At 57.5% G+C, this 25,038-nt stretch overlaps 1 protein-coding gene across 4 annotated transcripts in view; it reads left to right on the top strand.

Annotated features, from left to right (window-relative positions):
- HPCAL1 (hippocalcin like 1) overlaps positions 1–25,038 on the top strand; it is a 104,875-nt gene that overhangs the window by 75,255 nt on the left and 4,582 nt on the right. For 3 of the 4 annotated variants that reach the window (XM_030311656.1, XM_030311655.1, XM_030311654.1), the window contains 2 exons: positions 4,799–4,884; positions 23,186–23,581. In XM_030311656.1, coding sequence (XP_030167516.1) covers positions 23,204–23,581 — 378 coding nt within the window. In that variant the 5' untranslated portion in view covers positions 4,799–4,884; positions 23,186–23,203. Of the gene's footprint in view, positions 1–4,798; positions 4,885–23,185; positions 23,582–25,038 lie in introns of those variants that run through there. The other variant, XM_030311657.1, reaches the window with a different exon arrangement.

Below are 25,038 nucleotides of genomic sequence, written 5' to 3'. Positions count from 1 at the left end.
TTCTTTATGTTGCTGGATTTGGTTAGCTAGTATCTTGTTGTTTTTGGGGGGAGGGGGTTGCATTCATGTCCATTAGGGCCGCTGATCTCTATCTTTCTTCTCTTGTGAAGTTTGTCTGCTTTTGATGTCCGGGCCAGTACCTGCTTATAGGACAAGTCGGGAAGTGTTCCCTCTTCTTCTGTTTTTTTGGATGAGTTTGTGAGAATTGGTATTGATTCTTGAAATGTTTATAGAAGTGGGCAGTGAAGCCATCTGGGTCTGGGTTTTCCTGTGCGCGAGTAATATTTTGATTACGAATTCAAGCTCTTGCCTGCTTATAGGCATTTCGGATTGTCTCTTTCTTTCAGATCTTCCAGATTTTTCTGGAGTAGGTTTTGGTAGCGTATGTCTCTCTAGTGGCTTAGATCCTGATGATCATGTTCTTTGTGGCCTTTCAGTCCTTGTTGACATTGACTGAGTTCTCCCTACGTGCCAGGCATCTTTCTGTGCATTAGCTCATGCAGTTTTTATACACCGTTGATCAACTAGGTAGCGTTATTACCATCTCCACTCCACATACCTAGAAACTGAGGCAGAGAGAAGTTCACTAGTGGGTCAGGGTCACACAGCCAGGCAGTAGAGGGAACAGTAGAGCTAGGATTGGAGCCTGGGTGGGGGCGCCTGGGTGGCTCAGTCGGTTAAGCGTCCGACTTCGGCTCAGGTCACGATCTCGCGGTCTGTGGGTTCGAGCCCCGCGTCGGGCTCTGTGCTGACAGCTCAGAGCCTGGAGCCTGCTTCCGATTCTGCGTCTCCCTCTCTCTCTGCCCCTCCCCCGTTCATGCTCTGTCTCTCTCTGTCTCAAAAATAAATAGACATTAAAAAAAAAAGGATTGGAGCCCGGGTGGTCTGGCCACACAGCCGTCTATGCTGTCCCTCTCCCTGCTCTCCCGAGGCCCTTCTGTGTGCTAGAAGCTGGGAGGACAAGAATAGGTCAGGCCTGGTCATTGCCCAAGTCACCGCCCAGAGACCCCAACCTACGAGAAGGAGGTATCTTATGTCTGACGTGAGCAAGGGGCTGGGGAAGTTCTATGTCTCCTCTCTCCCAAGTGCTCAGCAGAAGGGCCTCCCAGAGAACCTTAACCCAGGATGCTGGTGCCCCACCCGGCACGAGTTTGGAGCCGGGGGATCGTGCCCGGTACGTCTGGATCCCCCAGGCCTCTGCAGTTAGCTCTCCCGGAGAGGAAGAGGCAGACCGCTTGGAGCGCAATCGCTAGGCAGAAATCAGGAGCGACCAGACATCACTCCACATAATTATTTCTGCATAATGACTTCTGCTACTTGATTCAGCCTTGGGCGACGACTGTAATCTTTATCTGTCACGGGAAAGCTGGCGGCCGGGGAGCCCCTGTGGCTTAGCGATAGAGCCAGGAGGAAATTTGCCATTTGAGTTCGCGGAGTGTTCCCAAGCAGCTGGGGAGCCAGAGCCCTCAAGGCCTCTGGACTGATGGACCCTCCGTCTGCTGGGAAGCCTGGTGTCGGAGCTGGCCCAGCCTCTGAGGGTACGCAGGCCCCAGGCTCTTGTCACGGCTTGGGGAAGCGGAATGGCAGAGATGACAGGGCGTGGCCAAGTCACAGGGCTGCTCAGCGGCAGAGGCCCGCCGGGACCAGACTTCTTCCCTGCTCTCCTGCCACCCAGTACTTTCCCCAGGAGAGCTGGCGCGTGTCCCAGTGAGACAGGAGGAACTGTGGTAGAAGGCGTCTGTGTGGACTGGAGATGTTCTCGCCTGGCATGCGGGGCACGGGGCTGGTCACCGAGCGCGTTGGCTGCTCAGGACTGACCCTGGGAGGCTGGAAATGGCGGGGCCTTTGTAGCCAGCTGACCTGCACCCAGGCGAGGTGTGGTGGCATTGATCACGCGGTGTGGCCGTGGTGTGTGTCCTGGAGGGCAGGGACCCGCGGAGAGGGGTGTGGGCCGGGGGAGCGCCTACTCGGGCTCCAGAGCCCCCCTGACCGGCGGGGGCTCGCTCACTGCATTCCCACAGTCTCCGATAAGCCCCGGTAATTCATGAGGGCGTCTGGAAAGCACAGAGCATGGGTTTAGGGATTGGCGTTGGGCAGCCATCCTGCTTCGGCTCTGTGAACCGTGGCCAGGGTCCTGAGTGTGTTTGCTCCTCTTGTCAACTGAGGGTTAGAATGGGCTTCCCTGCTAGACCGTTGAAAGGGCAGGATCATAAAATGATGACTGGACACAAGCTTCTAGCACATCCTGCTGCCAGCGTACCGGGTTTCACAAAGGTGACCTTGGGGAGGACCTTTGACCCTATCTGGGGCTTGACCTCCTTGAGTGTCAAAGCCGGCTTACCGAGCGCAAGATAACTTCGCTAAGATCGTCGATTTGAAAGTGTCTTTTTAAAACTATGGGACGTGGGGCGCCTGGGTGGCTCAGTCGGTTGAGCGTCCGACTTCGTCTCCGGTCCAGATCTCACGGTTCGTGGGTTCGACCCCGCGGCGGGCTCTGTGCTGACAGCTCGGAGCCTGGAGCCTGCTTCGGATTCTGTCTCCCTCTTTCCTCTGCCCCTTCCCTGCTCACACGCTGTCTCAATCTCAAAATAAATAAAGAATTTAAAAATATGGGGCGAGGCAAGCTCAGAGGACTTTTAGGCAGAGTAAAACATCTCTGTATGATGCTGTAATGGTGGATAACATCATTATATCCTTGTCGAGACCCCCAGAGCGTCCACCGCCAAGAGTGAACCCTAATGCAAACTGTGGATTGGAGTGATAACGTGTGTTTGTGTGCGTTCACCATCTGTAATAAACATGCCCCCGTCTGTAGTGGGGAGTGTTGATCGCGGGGAAGGCTGTGCGTGGGGGGCACAGGGGTGCCGGAACTCTGTGCTTTCCTGCTCCGATTTGCTGTGAACATGAGACTGCTCTAAAAATAAAATAAAGTCTCTTTTGGGGTGCCTGGGTGGTTCAGTCGGTTAAGCGTCCGACTTCAGCTCAGGTCACGATCTCGAGGTCCATGAGTTTGAGCCCCACGTCGGGCTCTGGGCTGATGGCTCGGAGCCTGGAGCCTGCTTCCGATTCCGTGTCTCCCTCTCTCTCTGCCCCTCCCCCGTTCATGCTCTGTCTCTCTCTGTCTCAAAAATAAATTAAAAAACGTTAAAAAAATTTTTAAAAATAAAAAAAATAAAGTCTCTTTTAACAAATTCACATTATATAATGAAATAAAGTATATACACAAAGTACCGTGTGTGTGTGTGTGTGTGTGTGTGTGTGTGTGTGTGGTTCTCTCTAAAAGCACAGTGACCTTCCAGTGAGAATTTCTGATGGGAAGACGATGTATGGCTTTTCTCTTCCGTGTCTTAAATCCCAGCCCTGAACTTAAATAATGTAATCGGCACGTACGTTCTGTATTGCTGCGACAGGGTAGAATTTTAACGGAGCAAAGTGCACTCTGCTTTCAATAATGTCCATGTGATGAGTTTGGGGGCACTCACTGGTCAAACACCGATTATTTATTGAGCGCCTGTTGCGTACCGGCAGCACAGAAGTGAAGACAGTGCCTTCCCGCCCTCCTGGAGCTCACGGTCCATGGGGAGCAGATCCAGCCCTTTATTTCGCAGGAGCAAAGGAGCGAGGGGGGCCCCCCGGGTACCTGCACGGCCCGGGGGCCCTGTTTTCTGGGGGTGAGGAGCTACTTGGCTCCGTCCTCGGGACCACTGCTAGTGAGGGCGTATAAACGGTGACCATTGTAGGAGATGACCGTGTGTTCTGAGAAAATAGCCGAGAAACGTGTTTGGATCGGGAAGACAAATGGGCTGGCAGGTGCGGAGACAGCGTGAGAGGGCACTGGAGATCGAGAAGGAGCCAGCCGGGGGGGGGGGGAGGCCGTGTGGCCCCGGGTGTGAGAGCCCAGGACTGCCTGGGCTCCGTTCTCGCTCTGCCACAGTTTCCCCATCTGTACTAAGGTGATGCCCACCTCATAGGTTGATGGGAGGATTAATAGGTTAGCGCAAATAGATGATGCACAGAAAGCTTTTCGTACGGCACCTGGCAATGGGCAGTTGGTGGCCACGAGGATGTTATAATTACACTTCATCGTCATGTACAGGGTGTAGCCGAAAGGGGTGAAGGAGGAGGTCGGCCGTCAGTGAGCCACGCATGCAGGGTGTTTGGAATGTGCCAGAAACTGGTGGTGGTGGTGGAAGGCGGGGGATTGGTCGGGGCACCCAGGATGCCCGTGGTGCGTGGGCGTGTCTTCCCGTCGTGACCCTGTGACTCCGGGAACCGTTGGCTAGAGGTTGGCGATGCCATCTGACCTTTCTTGCGGGCAGGACGGGAGCTTGGCTGGTGGAGCCCCCGTGAGCCCACCCCGTGCACAACCCTCAGGGCCCTTACGGTGACCCTGTGGGCCAGAGCGTCGGGTCGGGCCGCAGGCGGCGTGGTGACGGGCCGCAGTGACTCAGTGATGCAGCCAGAGCCCGAGCCCCGGGTGTGCAGACCACAGAGGCCGTGGCCAAGGGCCACACCCGGCGTTTGCGCCAGCTTGCGATAGCCGGTGACCTCACCCAAGGGGTGGCCGGGGTCCCACTGGGAGACTCGTCCCATCAGTATGGTGGGGACTTTCCTCCCTCCCAGTGCTCATGGCCCCGGCCTCAGTGGCTCCCAGGAACCCAGGGCTTTCCTGTGCTTAGTGTGGGGCTTGGAAAAGCTATACTTCCCCCCGGTAAGTGCACAGAAGCAACCGGAAAGGCAGTGGGCTCTGGGCCAGGGGTGTCTGCACCCTAAGTGACCTGTTGTTCCTCCCTTCCAGGGCACGGTCTAGCGGCCCAGACAAGGACGTGGAACCAGCCCCCGGAGTTTCTGGTCCCTGCTGTCTCCGCCTCCGCTTGGCCTTGGGTAAGTCACTTTGGGAGGCCACGTGGGTCTGGAAGCAGGGTGAGGACGGGCGGGCGGGGAGGGGGGGGGTTCTACCACTCTGTGGGGTCTTGCCTGCGGCTGGTGGACGGGGATTTCACCCAGCTCAGTGGGAAGAGCAGGGAAGACCAGAAGTCGGGGAGCAGGGGACAGCCTGCCCAGGACACCTGAGGTGGTCAGGAACCTGAGGCTCTGAGATGGAAAGAACCCACCCAGGTCCCGTGATCAGCTCGGCTCTCGCCCTGAGCTGGCCCGTCTTTCTCGTAGGTCCTTTGACCTCGGGTGCTTTGATTTGGGAATGTATCCAGTGACGGGAATAGGGCATACCCGAAAGCTCCCACCTCCTATGTCCTGCCCACCTCCCCCTCCCACAGAGGGGAAAGAGCTGCCTTCCCAGGGCCCCGGGGCCGAGCCTCCCCACCCCCACCTCCCTTCGCCCCCAGCCCTCCCCATGGTTCCACTGGGGCCCTCTGAAAGCTTGGTGCAAACGCTGCCCCCTTCTCTGGCCCCACCTGCGTCCTTCCAGGCTTTTCTCTGCCCTCTCGTGGACTTCCCCCAGCCCCTCCACTCTGCCGCCCTTCCCGCCTCCCCAAAAGACTGACCACGGGAACCCCTTTCTCGCTCACAGCCCCGTGATCCTCTTGTCCACCAGCACGGCAAGGCCCTGACCAGGCCCGGCCCCCCAGACCCGGAGCCCAGCTGCTCTCCCCTCAGTCAGGGGGTCAAGTCCACAGTAATTAGCATGCCCTGCCAACTCTTGGTCTCTTTGAATCCACCACCCTCCTGGCCCCATCTCAGGCCACCGCCCGCTTTGGGTTCTAGGCAGGATCCAGGGGAAGCAAAATGCCTGTGATGTTCGAACGCCGTCCTGACCCCAGGGCTGCACCTGTTACCTGTCCTCTGTCCTCTAGAGGCACTCTGGAGGGCTCCTGTGCCACCTGTTGGCTCCCCCGCCAGGAGGTGCTGGCTGGGCACTGAACAAGCCCTCCTGGGGGCCCAGGTCCCCGCTGCCTCTGCTGTGGCGTCTGTCGTTCTTGCCGGGCTCCGTGTTCGGCTCTGTTCCCGAGTGAGGAAGTAGGTGGTGAGTTGGAGAAAGGCCTCTGGCTTTGGGTTTGTGTCCTCCAGATCCTACTGGGTGCACTTAACAGCCTCCCCAAGTCCAAGTCTCCTCTGTAAGAGGATTAGTCACACCTCCCTCTTGGGGTGGTTGTAAGAGTGGAGGCCGGCGGGGGTGGGGGTTGGGGGGGAGCCTCAGCTGCCTCACGGCCCTTCTTCCTCTTCCTCCTCCCCGGCTTCTGGTAATTAGGACAGTGTCTGTCATTAGTCATCGGCCCTGCCCTGCCCTGCCCTGCCCACCCCAGTGCTGTGAGCACCAGTTGAGGCCAGGGGTGTGGGGTCTGTTGCCAAAGACAGAAGGAGGCAGCACGGGGGAGGGGCCAGGCCCAGCCCGGGAGAGCCCACCTTCTAGATCCTAGAAGCATGTAATTCTCACCTTCCCACCCGGAAGGAATCCCCTTTAACGCTCAGCCGCGAGGCTAAGATTTGGACCCCAGACCTATTGAAGTGTGCGTATTTCCACCCTAATAAAGCCCCTTAAGGTTGCTGGGTGCCCAGCACAAGAGCCGGCGTGCCCGAGGGGGCAGCAAGGCCGGGAGGCAGGTGCCAGGCTGCTGCTTCCCTTTGAGCGGACGTGAGCGTTAGCAGGTCAGACCGGCAGACTCCCAGCAGCCCCCAAACGTTGTCGCTTTCAGACCAGGCCCAGACACCCCCGCACTTCTCCTTGCTGACTGTCCCCCGAGGAAGCCCGCATCCCCCGGGTGGGGGGGGGGGGGCCCCCCTCGCTTGTGTGGATGTTGGGGGTGTGCCCTCTGCCTTGGTCTTCCTGAGGGAGGAGTGTTTCTCCCACCACCCTGCCCTTCCTTCTCTCATCCGTCCTGTTCCCCCTTGTGAACGTGCTCCCAGGGTTGGGACCATGCTCCTGGGGGTTGGGACCGTGTTCCCTGGGATTGGGACCGTGCTCCCGGGGTTGGGACCGGAGCCCCAGGCGGGGCCTCTGCCTCAGGGGATAGATTAGTGTGGAAGGTGCTGCCTTCACCAGCTTCCCCTCCTTCCTTCCTCGGCTCTATGGGAGCTGCAAGATGGGAGGGGGAAAATCTGGCTCTGTGCTCCCTGGACGTTGCCTGTGTGCAGGCACGCCTCGGAGACCCTGCAGATTCGGTTCCAGAGCACCGCAGTCAGGCAAACATCCCAGTAAAGCGAGTCAATGAATGTTGTGGTTTCCCAGTGCATGTAAAAGTTATGTTTATACAATACTGTAGTCTACTGAGTGTGAAATAGCATTAAGTCTAAAAAAACCCACCAGTGTATATACCTTAATTTAAAAATACCGGGGCACCTGGGTGGCTCAGTCGGTTAAGCGTCCGACTTCGGCTCAGGTCATGATCTCGCGGTCTGTGAGTTCGAGCCCCGCGTCGGGCTCTGTGCTGACTGCTCAGAGCCTGGCACCTGCTTCGGAGTCTGTGTCTCGCCCTCTCTCTGACCCTCCCCCACGTGCTCTCTTTCTCTTTCAGAAATAAATAAACGTTCAAAAAAATTAAAAGACTACTTCATTACTGGAGCCCCTGGGTGACTCAGTCGGTTAAGTGTCCGGCTCTTGATTTCAGCTCAGGTCATGATCTCACGGGTCGTGAGATTGAGCCCTGCGTGAGCTCTGCTATCAGCACAGAGCCTGCTGGAGATGCCTCTCTAAAAAAAACCAAAACAAAACAAAACAAAAAAACAAGAAAATATTGCTTAAAAAATGCTAATCATCCTCTAAGCTTTCGGGGAGTTGTAATCAGTGATCACAGATCACCCTAACAAATATCATAATAAGGAAGCAGTTTGTCCTTTAAGTAGTGACACGGCCCCCCCCCTCCCCGCCCCCACGAAAATTTCATGGTTGCTGCTCACAGAGATTTGGTTCACCACAGTTCTTCTGGAAGATGTTAGGTTGACTGGGGCATGGAGATTTGGGATTTTGCAGAAGAGGACGGGAGAGCGTGATCCCGGGCTAACCTCCCCTCTGGGTGTTGGGCTTGTCGCCCCCCTAAAGTGTTGCCTAGTCTGCGGGTTCCAGCTGGGTCCCGCGGAGAGCCGTTCTCCAGGCCTTTCTGAGGTAGCGGCCGCTGCAGTTTGGAGGCAGGACGCTAGGAAAGGGGAAATCCTTCCTGTGTTGCCAGTTGAGGGTTATTTTTACAGGGACTTGGGATGACTTTGCAATATCACTTCCCGTGGGCGTCCCCTTCACCCCTCAACCACAGGGGCAGACCCTGCATGACAAGCGTTGTGGGCAAATGCCGGCGACAGTGCATGCACCTGCACAGACACACACACACACACACACGCGCGCGCGCACACACACATCGTGAGCCTGCAGACTTGGCTTGGCATTCTGATGGGGGCGGCGGGGGCGGGGGGTGTGATGGGGGCGGCTGTTGTCCTGGCCCGAATCAGCACTGCCAGCATCGGGCAGGAACTCGCTGCCCGTCGGCATCTCTGAGCCTCTGCCTCAGGTGGGTCTCTCGTTGCGTCTCGGAGATGAAAGGCAGAGACAAATAGGAAGGGGGTCGTCCCTGCCAGTGAGTCTGTGCTCAGCGCCCAAAGGGCGGGACACAGAGGGAGCCTCCGCAGTGAATGAACGGATGGGTGATCGAGCCATGTCCCCACGATCTCGCCGCTTGCTGGCACCTGGGCTGGGGCCCCCTGAGCCCGGTCCGAGCCCACACAGGGCCTCCCTTCTCCGCGACACAGGCGTCTCAGGGCGGCCCGCACCGATCCTCTCTTCCCAAGGCCCAGATTTCCGGACCAGCCCAGACTGCATGTGTTCTGTCCTGTGGCCCCCTTGACATTCCTGGACCTGACAGGCCGTATGTGCGGGTTTCTAGCTGAGAAGGACGCCCTGGGAACATACTTAACAAAGGTCTGCTCTGGTGGCTGTGTCTGGGGCCTCATAGCGTGTCCAGGAGACTGGCTCTTTCTCTGAAGTTAGAGACTATCTGGGTCGGAAAGTCACGGACGGGAAATTTGGAGGCCTGGAATGCCAGGATGATGGACTCCGTGGGCCGCAGATCACTGTGGAAGGGCTGGGCCTGGGGAGGACCTGGGGGCGGGGGGCGCGGTCTCAGCCGGACCTTCTGACCTCCCTCCCTGACTTGCTTCTTCTCCCCAAGTGCCAAGCACCCTGTCCTTCCTGTGTTTTGCGCACCGTGCTAATCGGTTGTGGGCTTATTCCCAGCCGTGCCCTGGGTGAATGGAATTCAACGCTGTGTCCCCGGGGGTTGAGGGCAGGAAAGGACGTGGGCCGCAGGCCCGAACACTCAAGTCTGTCGATTCCTCCCGGAACGCTGCCTTCTTTTGTGCCCCCTTATCCGTCCGGCACGGGAGCTCGGTGTCCGGCTAGTGTAGGAGCTGACTCGGCCTAGAAAAGAGGGAAGGCATTCGTGCCTTGCCTTCCCAACCGGACAATAAGCAGCACGAAAGCCTCTTCTCCTTCTGCGTATCCCCAGCGCTTAGCGCTGTGTCTTTCACCTGCTGCGTGCCCTGTGAATGCAGGCTGATCGACACTGGCTGTGTGTGAGTTTGTACCTTGGTCGCAACTCTCCCTGCCCAATCTATGGCTTCTGGTGCTGTGATTTAAAGAGTAAAACCGGCAGGGGCACTTGGGCGGCTGTCGGTTGAGCGTCCGACTTCAGCTCAGGTCGTGATCTCACAGTCCGTGAGTTCAAGCCCCGCGTCGGGCTCGGTGCTGACAGCGCGGAGCCTGGAGCCTGCTTTTCGGAGTCTGTGCCTCCCTCTCTCTCTCCGCCCCTCCCCTGCTCATGCTCTGTCTCTCTCTCTCAAAAGTGAATAAATCTAGGGGCGCCTGGGTCGCGCAGTCGGTTAAGCATCCGACTTCAGCTAGGTCACGATCTCGCGGTCCGGGAGTTTGAGCCCCGCGTCGGGCTCCGGGCTGACGGCTCGGAGCCTGGAGCCTGCTTCCGATTCTGTGTCTCCCTCTCTCTCTGCCCCTCCCCCATTCATGCTCTGTCTCTCTCTGTCCCAAAAATAAATAAACGTTGAAAAAAAAAAAAAAAGTGAATAAATCTAAAAAAAAAAAAACCCTTTTCTTTTAAAGAGTAAAAATGGCAAAGGGCAGCTTCTGTGAGCTGTCTGCACTCCTGATTATACACACACTCTCCAATGACAACCGAAGGCTGCAGCCGCCGTGGCCACCGAGGGGCAGCCGGGCCCGTCACCATTTGTGAGCCTCGTGTGTGAGCCGGGCTGATGCCATTGATGTTGAGAATGACTTACTGTTTTTATTTCTTCCCAAAGACATTAAACACGGATCAAATAGCATATGAGATGATGATTCACTGGCAGATTCCTTCCAAGTTTAAAAACAAAAAAAAGAAAAAGAAAAAGAAAAAAATTTTTGGTGTAGCGAGCTGAGCCCCGAGTAGTATCAAACCAGCATTTGGTGGCAGCCGCGTCCCCAGGAGCTCTGCCGTGGGGAGGGACCTACATCCCAGCGAAGCGAGCGGACCTCCCAGCTGCTGCAGACGCGTCCACTGGGGCTCACACATGCCTCGGGGTCCACACGGCCCCAGACAGGATTCCCAGACAGGAAAGCAAGGCTGTGAGACACATGACCTTCCGGGCCTCTGACCACTCCGAGGCTGGGAGTGAGCGCCGTGCTAATAACAATTAACTTCTCTGCTCATACACATGCCGGCCTGCCTCCCTCACAGCGCTGGGTCGGGCCTTACCCTTTTCCCGAAAACGAATTCAGAGGCACCTTTTCAGACGTTTTTTGACCCGGACTTGACAAATTTGAACCGCCCTTCGAGTCAGTAGTCTGAATTCCTAGGATTTGATGGCATTTTTTTTCTTCTGCCCCCGAGCTGCCCCACCTCCCCACACCCTACCTTTGTTAATCTATCCACTGGTTCCATATTGTTCTGCACTGTTCAGTACTGTGATGTTATTGGTGCCATATGTTCTATGGTTATTATGTCACTGCTCATGAAGGGGCCTCACGGCCCTGGAGGCCTGTCCCCGGCCTGCCCTGGCAGAGCGCGGCTCCGGCATGTTCTTCCCGGGAGGCTCACGGCGGCTCCCTGTTGACGTCCTCAGGTTCCCGTGTGCAGTGAAGTCCCGGTGTGCAGTCTAAACCGGGTGAGGGTCCAGACGTGGTGGAGGGAGTGAGTGAGTGAATGGTAAACGCGGCCCATGCTCTTTTCTGTAAGATAAGAACGAGCCCAGGAGGGAAACCCTCGTGGTCCCAAACACTGATGTGCTGGAAAGGCCGTCGTCAGCACCCCCCACCCCTGCCCAACCAGGCCTGTGTTCTCCTCCACTGGGAGCCGGCAAACAGACTGAGGCTTTGGACAATCAGTGGGGGGTGGGGGGGGCACACCAGTATGGACGGCGGGGGGGCGGGGGCGTGGTATATACATAATGTATGCGCCGTGGGGTGTGGAGGGGTGCGGTGTGTGGGGGTGTGGGGGTGTGTTGGGAGTGCACACCCTGTCCTGTGCAGATCTGAGCCTCCCAGCCTCCTCGGAACACTGGGGCTTGCTCTGGGCGAATTCCAGAACTCTCCTTCCGCACCTGCTGCTTCCCCGTCCTTGAGGGGCGCGTCCTGTGCAGAAACCGTCTCCTCCATGCACCACGGGCCCGAACCAGGCAGAAGCCACAACTGAGTCCCCGGGAGACACCTGGCCCGTAGAGAAGAGCCCAGCCTCTCCCTCAGGGGCTCCCCCTCCCCCCAGGGGGCTCACAGTGTCCCACGGCCGGCAGGGAAGGAGCAGCCCCCACTGGGGCTCTGCCCTGCCGTCATAGGCCTGTCCTTTTCTTCTCATTTTCTCTGAAGAACAGGAGTTGGAATTTCACTGACCCGGACCCGCACCGGTTGTGTCTGCGCCGCTGGGATCCCGGGTTTTCACGCTCGGTGCTGGGCCCGCGGGCGAGAAGTGGCCGCAAGAAGTGCAGGCCGCCCACGAGCCCCGGCCGGCCTTGGCCTCGGCCTCCAGCCCGCTTCTGTTCGATACTGCAATTAAGCTCATTAAGCGCGTCACCCGTTTCTTTTCTCCTCCAAGCTGTGACGTTACCTCCCGGTATTTGTCGGGTGCTTTCCAGTTGTCGGTCCTTTTACACCCTTCAGTTTCCCATTATCTTCACGGCTACCTCAGCAGCCGGTACGGACTGTTCCTCAGGAAACTGAGGCCCAGAGAAGTTATGAGAACAGCGGAGGCCGTAAGGGAGGCAGGGGAGCCCGGCAGGAGCCCAGGCTGGCTATTTTCTGCGCACCTGCTGCCCGGCGTGGCCCTTTTGTGCACGGCCACCTCCCACCGGGCATTCTGGTCCCGTGGCCAGAGGAGCGCGCGGAGACTGGGCCTGGCCCAGGGCGCCCTCTGCCTCCCAAGAGCTGCACCGCTGACCCGGGTGTGCGGACACTGCCCCCTAGGATCCGTTTCCCTCCTGGGGGGTGTTGTCCGCCCCGGTGTTCCGACACCTGGCACAGAGGGGAAACGGAAACGTCTGCCGGGGTGAGGGAACCAATCCAGAAATTTCACCGCCCACGCCAGCCCGGCGGTGAGCGGTCTGTCCCCATAAGCCTCAAAACTCACACAGGGATGGTCATACGTGGCAGTTTTGGCTTTCAGAAAAATCACACGGTCTTGTGGATCCTGCCTAGAGTCCTTTTCCTGTTGTTAGCAGATTCTACAAGGGGGAGGATTGTTCTCTTGGGCATTTCCTCTTCCTTCTCCCCTCTTCCTTCTTTCCCCAGAGGCTCATTTCTGTCTGTTCCACTAACCTACCTTCCTCCGCTGGGCAAGCAGTTCAAAGGGCTCCTCCCCGGGAGGCTCAAGTGGCAGTGATGTTGGGTCGAGGCGGGGGCGCCGCCACTCAGGTGACCCCCGCTGGAGGGCGGCAGTAAGGCCCCTGGGCCACCTACCGAGCTGGGGGCACGTTCACGGGGGAGGGAGGAGATGGGCACCGGGTTGGTGAAGGGAGCCCCCGGCCTGACACACCCAAGGCGGGCCCTCTACTCTGCTGTGGCTGTGCCTGTGCCAGTAAATGGAACTTTCCGAGATACCAAGTCTGAATTATGGAATGTCCCTTCTTGGAGCTTGAGGCCTAAGCAAGAGGGCACTTTACCACCCTGTCCCATGATACGTTCCTTCCCGAATCCCGGATACTGGCGAAGTCACAAAATATTAGAGCAAGAGGGTCCTAGAAGAAAGCCGTTCACTCACTCGTCGGCTCATTCACGCGGGCATCGTGCCAGGCCCTTGGAACGACACATAAGCATTATTTCAAATGTATTTATTGAGCACCAGTCGTGTGCCAGGCCCTGTTCTGGGCAACGGAACAGGGGGTGGGGGGCCAATGTATTTGAGATGGGTTCCTTGGAGGAGGCACCCCCAAGAAGATGCAAAGACGTGGACGTTGAGGGGGTGCGCCTTGAGACCAGGCGTAGGGAACAGCAAAGGCAAAGGCCTTGGGGCCAGAACATGGTTTGGCATGAGCGAAGTCTTCTCTTTCCTCAATAAGCTCACAATCTAATGAAGGAAGGACACAAGGAAACGATGTTGCACACGCTGAGGTCATATTAGAAATAGGTTAAAAAATGGGAAGGGGGTGCAGAGGGAAGAGCAATTTTCGGGGCCCAGGACATACATCCCTGAATAAGGAGCGTCTGAGTTGGGCTTTGCTGGTTGAGTAGAAGTTTGCTGGGCAGCCGAGGCCATGAAGCAGTGTTTTCGGAGGCACACGGTGTATAGGGAGGGACACACACAGTTCCTCTTCCTGTTGCATTAGCAGCTTCTTCGAGGGACAGAACATTCTCTTGGGGATTTTTCTCTCCTTTCCCCCATTTCTCCCCCCCAACCCCCACCCCGCCCCGTCTCCCAGCCCACATTTAGGGCATTCCAATCTCGGCTAAGTGGAAAGGAAGGTTCAGGACCGGAAGGGGAGTTCTCTGCCTTGGCCAGCTCCCTCCCTCCCTCCTTTTATTTTTTAAAGCTTTAGGAAGTCCTGGGGAGTTAAGCTGCTGGCGATGGGTACAGAAGTCAGGAGGGTTTTTGGTTCTCAATCAAGTTCAGTTCTCAATCAAGGTCACTGGTCTGGAGCCCATCCAGCTGGTAAAACTGGATGCAGCAGGTTTTCAGAAGTCCTCTGAAAATGAGCTCCTGGAAGTCAGTGAGCTCAATCTGGATCTGGGCACACCCTGTTAACTGTCCGCTCCCAAGGGTGTCTGTCACTGACCGCCTCTTCCCCCAGATGTGGCCCAGGGGCTTCTGTTCTCCCAGAAGTGGAGGAGGACCACCCCCTTTCTGCCGCTCCGTCACCTGAAGGACCTAGGTAGGCCGTCATTGCAGCTGGCCTCTAGCAGAGGTCTTGAAACTTGTGGGACTCGCTTGTGTCCTTGTGAGTGAGATGTGAATGCCGTGGGCGCCCTTTCTTTTGTGGGCACCTAGGAGTGAAACACACAGACCCCTCCCAGCTGGGTGGCAGTTTGCAATGGGCCTGTAAACAGGGTGCTGACGGGCTTCAAGGGTTCTTGTTTGGTGGCCCCAGATCTACTGTCCCAAGGAGCTACCCAGTGATGGCAGCCACTAGAAATACAGAATCGGCCACATTCATGTGTAATGTTAACGTTCCTGGTAGGCCACGTTAAAAACGTAAAAAGGAACAGATGAGATTCACGTTACCAACATGATTCATTTAACTCACGATATCTCAGACGGTCTCGTTTATCATTCCACATGTAATCGGGATAGGAAAATGACTCTGAGATATTTTACATTATTTTTTATGTATTAAGTTGTCAGAACCCAGTGTGTATTTGATACTCTTAGGGCACATTTACGAATTCAGACGGGCCACATCTTACGTGCTCAATAGGCACATGTGGCTGGTGGTTACTTTGTTGGACGTGTCTCGCTTATAGACAGAGAGACTGAGACACCCCCCCCCCCCCGCGGCGACGTGGAGGTGGCTTGGTGTGGGGGGCGGGGTCGGGAAGGCGGGGTCTCCATTTCGGTCCGAGGATCCTGCCTGCCTGCGCCCTCTAGCGTCCGCCCGGCCGCGTTGCAGCCTGGGCCGCCCCAAAGCGCGCCGTTCCCTTGCTTTGGTTCTGACAGCGGTCACAGACCCCTTGGGACAGGACTGGCCCCTCCCCAGAGCAGCTGCGCTAGAAGCCAAGGCCGCATGCGGCTTGCCTCTGACCCGCTTACTTGGAGACAAGAAGGACGGATTCTCGGCATTAGTCCGTTTGTTAATGGGTCGCCAGGAGAAAGAACCAGGTCTTACGCTGCATGGGAAACGGCACAAATCGCCTGTTTTCTGCTTGTCCCTCCAGCCCCTGCTTTCCTGCTCTACCCCAGACAGAGGAAGCAGTCATCCCCAAAAGCCCTCTGGTCCCTTGAAGTTCAGATTCGCAGCAGACGCCCTCCCAGCCTCACCCGGAGCGTTGGCCTTTTGTAAGGACTTGGTTCCTCCAGCCTTTCCCCGTCTGTCTCTCTCCAAGTGTTTGTAAATCTGCGTGGCCCAGTGAGCTCTGGAGATCTCACTTGATGAAAGCATTTTAAAGCAATGGATGAAATGTGACCCACGCCACCAGCCAGCATGGAGCTGTGATTAATGGCACATTCGAGCCCTTGGTTCCCAAGAGCCTCACCAGGCGGTTGGTAGAACTCTGCCATTAAAAAGGCTTTAATTTGCTGGCAGGACCTACTTCGGGTTAAATATTTTCCTAGGGTTCCCCAGCTACATGCGTGCTTTTTTTTTTTTTTTTAATTTAGCACATTAAAAACAATAGCAGAGTCACCGAGAGCCAGAGAGATGAGCGTAAGCGCTATATTAACCCCCTCCCCGTTCCTTCATTACGGTGAATTAAAATGTCATCTTTGACATGCTCGAAAGGCCGTTGCCTGTCTGATCCAAGCCCTGCGTGGCCACGAGGCTTTTCAAGCCAAGTGAGAGGTGGCTCTGATCCCAAATTGATCACCCTTCCTGGCACGTCCGTTCTTCGCCCCATCCGTCAGTGGAGAGGAGAGTGAGATTTTCTGGTCTACCGATGAGGGTTGGGTGTTTGTTTGCCTGGCCACCGGGGCCGGGGGAGGGAGGGGACGTTGCTGCTGGGAAATGGGGGTGAAGGCTTTGTCTTTGCAGAAACGCTGGCTTTTTGTCGTCTGTCTTTCCAGCCGGCCAGTCGTCAATAAGGTTGGTGCCTTGGCTTAATTAGTAAGAGAGAGGTCACCGTGCATGCAGGGTTCCGCTGTCCCTGGTCCCTGCGAGGCCGGTTGCTTTGGGCCGAGAGCCTCCAGGAGAGAGCTAAAACGAGGCTCTTGGTATTAACCGTTTCGTCTGAGTCTTTGGTAAGCACATGTGAGCCGGTCCAGTGAGGGACTGGCAGTGCACGGGGAGATTTATTTCGTATTCATGGGCTTACTTCATGGCGGAGTGGATGCCAGCCGGGGGCACCGTGGCGGCCTCCATCACCGCCCATGGACCTGGGCAATGAAAGGGCCCGGGGAAGGTCACAGACAAGCACATGCCCCATGGAAGCCTCACTTCTTTGTCTCTAAGACGGAGATGACGTTGCCTTCTCCCGGCCTGGCCAAGCATGACCCCCACCTTCCCAGTGCCCTAGTATCTGGTGTGTGCTCCCTAGAGGTGGCCTGAGTTTGTTTGTTTACATTTATTTTTTGGGGGGAGAGAGAGAGAGAGGAGAATGCAAGCAGGGGAAGGGCAGAGAGAAGGAGACAGAGGATCCAAAGCAGGTTCCTCGCTGTGGGTGCAGAGCCCGATACGGGGCTTGAACTCACGAACCGCCAGGTCATGACCTGAGCCGAAATCAAGAGTCGGCCGCTTAACTGACTGAGCCGCCCAGGTGCCCCGAGGTGGCCTAAGTTTTGATTCCACATGCTGTCTTCCCCCCCCCCCCCCCCCGCCCCGTCATGTTACATCTTGTGCCCCATCCATAGGTGCCTGTGCCGTAAGCAGCCCAGAGCGCTGAGAACCAGGGTGCACATTCAGAGGGCCGGATGGGCTAGAACAGACCGCACGCACAACCGCCCCCCCCCCCCCCCGCCCCGTGCACCCAGCCTGGCACCAGGCCCCGAGAACAGGCTGAGAGCCGGGGCGGCCCGCACTCCTGGGCTTGGGATTTGGGGGAGCAGAGCGCCGGCTGGTGGACACGTGTGGGCAAGCATCCCCGCGATTAAATGGCTCAGGACACGGTGCGGGGTGTGATGAGGCACACAGATCTGTAGACCACACGTTTCCAGATTCCTCCAGGGAATCCTGTACCTACCACCTTCCCGGACTCGACGCCTTTCTTCAGAGAGGGTCACCTCTTGGGAGGAGAGCCTTCCCTACCTCAGCTCCAGGCACAGGAATCTTCGGCCTGGACCTCTAGACCCAGGGGTCTTAGACTATCAGAGCGGGAAGCAGCCCTAGTCCTGGAAGGAGGCCCCCCTCACACCACACTGTCGTGATACTCGGGAAGCACATGGAGAAGGAGGGGCTGGGAGTCCAGATTCTCAGTCTTGTGTGTCACCCGAAGGTGACACACTGGGGAAGGGTCTGGCCAAGCACGAAGTTGCTCCCCAGGCACATCACCGTGCCCTCTGCCTGTGACCTTCTAGCTTTGGGTTGACCGGCCTCGTCCCTCTCCCGGATCTGGTACCTTCCTTTCCAGAAACACCTGTTACCTCGGGCAGAGGAGGTGCGAGGAATTTGGCATTTCTGTGGGGTCTGTGAGTGTATACATCACACACGCGTTCTGAGGCAAACTGATAGCATTGTTCGGAGGGGCGATTTGGTGTTCCGGGAGGTGAGTGGGTCCTAAAGGGACCGATCCTGAGCCCTCAGAGCCTAGCACTTCACAGAAGCCCGCTTGTTTCCCTGGCGAAAAGGGCAGGGTTGCTAATCAGGGCAAAGGATGTGCCATTAATGACCCAAGGTGGCTGTCTGTGACCGTGTTGCCCTGCCCTGGACCCGCCTCCCCCGGGCTGCCCGCAGCAAGATGTGGGGCCTGAGCCGAGTGCTGCCTTCGCCTCCCGGGCCGCTAGGGCTGGTTCCCCGCTGATAAGGTGGGACTGATCTACGCGAAGGGTCTGACAGTAAGCCAATTGTCCCACAGTCCGTGGACCTTCTGGTTGTCCCTGCTGCTGGTGCTCAGGAGTGAGGTTGGGGGAACCGCACGGTGCCCGGCACGGGGTTCTGCCCCACTGTTGTTGCTCAGGGCAGTGCCCAGGGACAGCTGTCTTAGTGTCCCAGGGCTTTCGTAACAAAGTAACAAGGACCGGGCAGCTTCAGGAGCAGGAATTGGTTTTCTCACGGCCCCAGAGGCCAGAAGTCTGAGATCAAGGTGTCAGAAGGTTCAGTTCCTTCCGAGGCCTCTCCTTGGCTTGGAGACGGCTGTCTTGCTGTGACCTCACGCGGCCTTCCCTCCGTCTGTGTCCCAAGCCCCTCTTGTAAGGACACCGGGCAGATTGGATTAGGACGCACCCCAGTGACCTCATTTTACCTTAATTATCTCTTTTTTTTTTATTTTTAATTTTTTTTTTTTTCAACGTTTATTTATTTTTGGGACAGAGAGAGACAGAGCATGAACGGGGGAGGGGCAGAGAGAGAGGGAGACACAGAATCGGAAACAGGCTCCAGGCTCCGAGCCATCAGCCCAGAGCCTGACGCGGGGCTCGAACTCACGGACCGCGAGATCGCGACCTGGCTGAAGTCGGACGCTTAACCGACTGCGCCACCCAGGCGCCCCATTTACCTTAATTATCTCTTAAAGGCCCGGTCTCGGAATACAGTCACATTCCCAGGTGAATTCGGGTCACACGGGTCTAGAGCAGCGGCTGTCCCGTCCTGCTCGCGCTGGTCCTCCCTGGCCACACACCGCATTACGCCGTCCCCTGTGAGGACGTCAGGGGCGGGGGAAGCGAGGGAAGCAGGTGCAGACGAAGCCACCCGAGGTGCCGCCCGCTGTGCGCGTGGTGGGGAGGCCCGTGTTCTCCACCTTCCGGACGCTGGCCGGGAGACCTCCCCAGTTCACGAGGAGCATGGAAAAGAAGGTTTAACAGCAGCTGAACTGATGAGGGAAATGAAAGATGAGCCCTTTTTCAAGCACAGGTAACACCGGGCCGGAAGTGTGTGAAGTCTTGGCCGGGGGGTGGGGGTAGGTCACGGCTGGGAGCCCTGGGTCGGGTGCTGCTCCGAGGCCCATCACCCACCTCCTTGCTCTGCAGACACAGAGAGGTGGGGCTGCCTTGGAGAAGCCACCCAGTGAGTCACCCCACCCTGGGAGTCCCAGGCGACCTGCCGGGCCACCGGCCTAAAAGTTCTGCAGTCCAGAGTTTGCCGTTCAGAAGTCCTGAGTGACAGGATTTGGAGGAGGCCGGGAGGCTGTTTAAACAGAATGGACAGGGGCGCCTGGGCGGCTCAGTCGGTTAAGCGTCTGACTTCGGCTCAGGTCACGATCTCGCGGTCTGTGAGTTCGAGCCCCGCGTCGGGCTCTGTGCTGACAGCTCGGAGCCCGGAGCCTGCTTCGGATTCTGGGTCTCCCTCTCTCTCTCTGACCCTCCCCCCTTCATGCCCTGTCTCTCTCTGTCTCAAAAATAAATAAAAGTTAAAAAAAACTTTTTTTTAATTAAAAAAACAAACAGAACGGACAGAGGCAGGCGTGCGGTGAGCAGGTTACTAAAGGGATCCTGACGGGAGCAGGGAGAATTCGCTGGGGACAGCACAGAGGGCGTCCGTGGCTCTGAGCTCCGAGGGCCCTGCCTGCTGCCCGGTTTGCCCGCTCGGTGGCTGGTGTAGCTTCATCAGAGTCACCCTCGGGGGCCCCCACGCGGCACCAGGGGCCTCCCGGACTCGAGTTCCCCCCGTGTGTGTGCGCGCGTGCGTGTGCGAGAACACGGCACCCGGGAGGCCGGCGTGGGCAAGAGGCGCCTCAGTGAGGGGACCAGCCTCAGGGGACGGGTGTCGGGGTCACACCCGGGGCTGCCTGGATCTGGTCCCCGCACAGACGAGCCCGTGGATGGACAGATGGACGGGCAGAGAAGGATGGGCACCTGGCCCGAGGCCCAGGCGGCTTCTCCTGTGCCCTCAGCTCCCATCCTTGGGTCTGGTGGGCAAGGGGCTTCATCTGTGGGGCTGAGGGGCGCCTGACCCAGCAGAGCCATGCACATGCGCCCCCCCCTCCCCCCCGCCGGTGTCTGTCAGCTCGGGCTGCCCTAACAACGTCCCACAGATCAAGCAGCTTAAACAGCGGGAACGTATTCCCTCACAGCCCAGGAGGCTGGGGGTCAAGGTGTGGGCAGGGGCCTCTGAAGGCTGTAGGGAAGCATCTGTTCTGGCTTCTGGAAACCTCCGGTGTTCCTGGGCTTGTGGATGGCTCTGTCTTCTCCACATGGCTTCCTTCTGTACTGTCTGTATCCAACTGTCACCTTTTTCTAAGGACACCCCAATAACCTCATCCTAACTTCCTACGTCCCCGTTTCCAAATAATGTTATATTCACAGGGCTTAAAACCTCAACATCTTTTTTGGTTTGTTTGTTTGTTTGTTTGTTTTGTTGGGGGAGTCAACCGTAACGTGAGGGCGCCTGAGGAGACAGACCTGCCACGCTGAGCCGTCCCGGGCATCCTGCGCTCACAGTTCTGGGGCACGGGGCCCTGCCCGCCCGGCAGGGCTCTCTGGGGACAGAGCCATCCTGGTGTGCCGTCATCAGGCCCTCCAGGGTGACACCTGGAAGGACCCGGGAGCTCGTGTGGCTGGGGCCCCAAGAGCGATCGTAAAAAATGCAGAATCCAGAGGGAGCCCCCATCTCCAAAGCTGGCTTAGAGCTTTTTCCAACAGGACAGAGATGTTAACGGATGTCTTGACTGTCTGTCTTCTTCTGTGAGACATTTTGGTGTCTGATGTTTCGATTTTCACTTTTTTGGTTTTTTTTTTTTTTTTTTTTAACGTAGAAACCACAGTGGTCGTGGAAAACATCTGAATTTCCAAAAGGACCGGAAGTCAGCTATATGTTAACACCCGAACTTTTGGGGGGCCTCCCAGAACGTGCTAGGAGGCCCACGCCACCCCAATCCCTGGGGTGGGTCAGAGAGCTGGCCAGTGGAGGCACGGGAGATCCCCCATCTGGACCCCGTGGCCTCGTTCTAGAACGCACTGCAATTGGCGAGGTGACCTCATGGTGGACTCGGGTGGGGCAGAAGCAGATCCCCCTGCATTGGTCCTGCCCTTGACATTGGTTCTCCTAACCAGGAAGCTGACAGCCAACTTACTCAGGCACTTGCCGGTGTCCACTTTTTAGGGCCAACCTATAGGTAAGAAAACAGACACTGTAAACCCTGACTCTGTCAAAATACCAGTGCCCACGACAGAAGCTGATAAGGAAGGAAGGAGCGGCGGGGCTGATAGCTTGATCTTGTGGAGAGAGAACCAAGAGTCAAGGTGCTTGACCAAGAAATAGAGGCTTGGTTATTTTTATTTTTGTATATTTAGCTTTCGGATAGAAAACACATGCACAGAGTTTGGCACTGAAAAATTTCTGCAAAAGGATTTACGGTAAAAACTCCCCGTCCGACTCTTGGCCGTCAGCCGTCTCTCTCTGGCCAGGGTTATGTCCTAAATAGGTCCTTCCAGACGCAGAAACATGCTCACAAATAGTGTTTTCTTTTTTCACAAATGGTAGCAAACTACGTAGCTGCTCCGAACTTTCTCCTTTCACTTAAAAATGCATCTTGAGGGGCGCCTGGGCGGCTCAGTCAGTGAAGCGTCCGACTTCGGCTCAGGTCACGATCTCATGGTTTGTGAATTCGAGCCCACGTCGGGCTCTGTGCCGACAGCTCGGAGCCTGGAGCCTGCTTCGGATTCTGCGTCTCCCTCTCTCTCTGCCCCTTGCCCCGCTCACTCCCTGTCTCTCTCTGTTTCAAAAATAAATAAACACTAAAAAAAATTTTTTTTAACGCGTCTTGATCGCTGCTTCTCAGTACGTGATGACGGACGCCTGGGTTAGTGTTACAGGCAGCGGCTCAGGAAGCAACAGCGTGCACGGGCTGTTCGCCCAGGTCGAAGTATCTTTAGCGACGTTCCTCAAAATGGGATCGCTGGGCGTTTGCAGTTTTGAAAGACATTGCCAAACCGCCCTCCATAGGAGTTAGGAAGGGAACCTGAAGTGTGTAATTTAGAGTTATAAAGATAACGAGTAAAAACAGGGATATGTGTCATAAAACCAATAAAGCCCAGGAGGGGACGAAGGAGGAAATGCCGGGGAGACGAGATGAACCACATCTGTTACCCTTCCTGATGGGGATTCGGTGCGTACTCCTTAGAGCTTACAAACACACACGCCGTTCAGAGTGGTCCCCTCTGGGACTGGGGCAGGAGACATCTTCCTCTCACTGTGTTTTCCTACGTGCTCGAAAAAATGATGAGGCCATGTTCATGTGTTACTGCCAGAGGCAGACGGCTGTGTCCGTGTCTGATAGTGACACCACCCCAGGACCAGTCTTCTGTGCAGGCTGGGTGGGAAACCGCTGTGGGGAGCAGCTTCTGTGCTCCCACGGGTGCCTGGTCGCTTACGGGTGACATTTGAGAATCGAGGACTGTCCCGGGCCCCTTCTGGTTCCACCCCGCCCCCCGCCCCCTGTCCCCGGGAGTTTCTCAGAGGCAAAACAGAGAGGGGGCTCCTGAAAAGTTTCTGGACACCTGTTCTGAGGGGAAAGCCGGAAGGTGGTGCCTGAGAGAGGAAAGAAAGAACTATTCAGACCCCAGGGTCCCGGGGTGCGCTCCACGTGGCAGGACCTTCGTCAGGAGGGTGAGGACCGAATCCTCAACTCTTGTACAGACCCAGTGGACGGCTGATAGGCGCCTCATTCCGCTGGTTTTAAGTTGCGTTTCCCCCCCTACACACACACACACACACACACACACACACAGAGTCATTTCCCCATTCCGGAAGTCAGAATGTGTCTTTCGCTGCAAGCGTGGGGCAGCTCGGCTTTGCCAGGGGTGCGGGGACTCATGGCCCACCTTCCTGCAGCCTGCAGGGTGTCCTGGACGGGCCGAGACCTCCCACGCACGGCGGTGGCCTCTCCAGCCCTCCGAGCGCAACACGCAGGGGGAGTTTCTCGGCCGCCCCACGGAGGCTGCAGGCGGCGGCGGCGGGGGGGGGGGGGGGGGGGGGGCGGGGGACGGGCCCCGGGTGCCCCCGGCTTGATGGCCCTGTCTTGCAGGTGTAGCCGCCGGCCACCATGGGCAAACAGAACAGCAAGCTGCGGCCCGAGGTGCTGCAGGACCTGCGCGAGAACACGGAGTTCACCGACCACGAGCTGCAGGAGTGGTACAAGGGCTTCCTCAAGGACTGCCCCACCGGCCACCTGACCGTGGACGAGTTCAAGAAGATCTACGCCAACTTCTTCCCCTACGGCGACGCCTCCAAGTTCGCCGAGCACGTCTTCCGCACCTTCGACACCAACGGGGACGGCACCATCGACTTCCGGGAGTTCATCATCGCGCTGAGCGTCACCTCGCGGGGCAAGCTGGAGCAGAAGCTCAGGTGGGCCTTCAGCATGTACGACCTGGACGGCAACGGCTACATCAGCCGCGGCGAGATGCTGGAGATCGTGCAGGTACGGCTCCGCGCCACGCCGGGCCCGCCCCCCTCCCCGGACGCGTAGCGGCGGCCGCCGCGGCGTCGGGTCATTCTCGGCCGGGGCGCCCCCTCCCCCGCCCCGCACCGTGCGCTTTTGAAGGTGCCCGGCCGGCACCTAACCGGGCGGGGCCTTGCAACAGGAATGACAAGAGCCCGGGTTTCTCGATCGCTCGCTTGTCCGCGTCAGGCCCGGGGCCCGAGGGCCCCGATCTGTTTTCTTCACGGCCCTGTGCGCCAGCGCCCTTCTCTGCACCTCACAAAACCTGAGCCTCGGAGAGGTGATGCCCTAAGAAAGAACAGAGCCGAAAATTAACAACTGAGGGGTCCCTTGATGCTTGCCGAAGGCGCCTGCTGGGAGACCTTCTCGAATCCCCGTACTCGAGAACGCAGCCGGCAGCTTGTAATGTCCCCGGGAACGCGCGGTTGTAAAGCAGAACCGAAGCGTTAGTGGCCCTGGAATAAGTCAGACGCAGGAGGGACACCTCTTCATGAGACCTTCTCGCCTCACCTTCGCGCCTGTCAGGAGCTCTGGCAGGCGAGGCTGTTTCCCAGAAAGAAACCAAGTTTTGTCCACTTCGCCAGAGGGACCCCGGAGCTGCTCCTTCCTGGTGCCCCCCTGTGCCCCCTCTCCTGGAGCCTGGGGGAGCCGGCTCTAGAATTCCTCAGAAGAGGCGTTCTCTACATGGAAGGAAGCAGCTTCTTGGCTCAGGAACGAAGTCTTGAGCAAAGAGCATCAAACCGGCCACGAGTGGCCTGATCAACCCATGCCTCAAATAGGTGGTCTTCACAAAGAATAAATCGACACAGGTTTGGGGAACTCTGTGGTCCATTCGTCGCTTCCGGTCCGTAGCTATAAGGGGTGGGAGAAGTAAGAAATCTGCCTCCCTGGAATGTCTTCATCCCGCCCTACCCGTCAGCCCTTTGGCAACCAGGCATGCCCTCCCCCTGTCCCCTCGCATAGCTCCTCAGCTTGCCAGGTGGGACACCCATCCCTACACCTTTCGCAGAACGGACTGGTGTTTTGAATTGAAGAAAAAAAAATTTTGTTTCATGTTTATTTATTTTTGAGAGACAGAAAGCGGGAGACAGAGTGTCAGCAGGGGAGGGGCGGAGAGCGAGGGAGACGCAGAATCCGAAGCAGGCTCCGGGCTCTGAGCTGTCAGCACAGGGCCCGACGAGGGGCTGGAACCCACGAACTGCGAGATCCTGACCTGAGCCGAAGGCGGATGCTTAACCGGCTGAGCCTCCCAGGCGCCCCAGAATGGACTGCTGTTTTAAGTCCTTCAGAAGCCTACCTACCAAGTCCTCGCAGGGGCTTGGTGCTGCCTTTGGCTCTGCACTTGGGCAGGAGGGGTGGCCCCGGGCCCAGGAGGGTGTCCTGTCTCAGGAAGATGCACACCCGCGTGGCACAGCTCCCCTGGGCCGCGAGGCTGG

Source organism: Lynx canadensis, chromosome A3 (assembly GCF_007474595.2).
Source record: "Lynx canadensis isolate LIC74 chromosome A3, mLynCan4.pri.v2, whole genome shotgun sequence".
Lineage (NCBI taxonomy): Eukaryota > Metazoa > Chordata > Mammalia > Carnivora > Felidae > Lynx > Lynx canadensis.
Note: the sequence above shows the minus strand (reverse complement) of the source record. Positions and strands in the feature narration are given on the sequence as shown.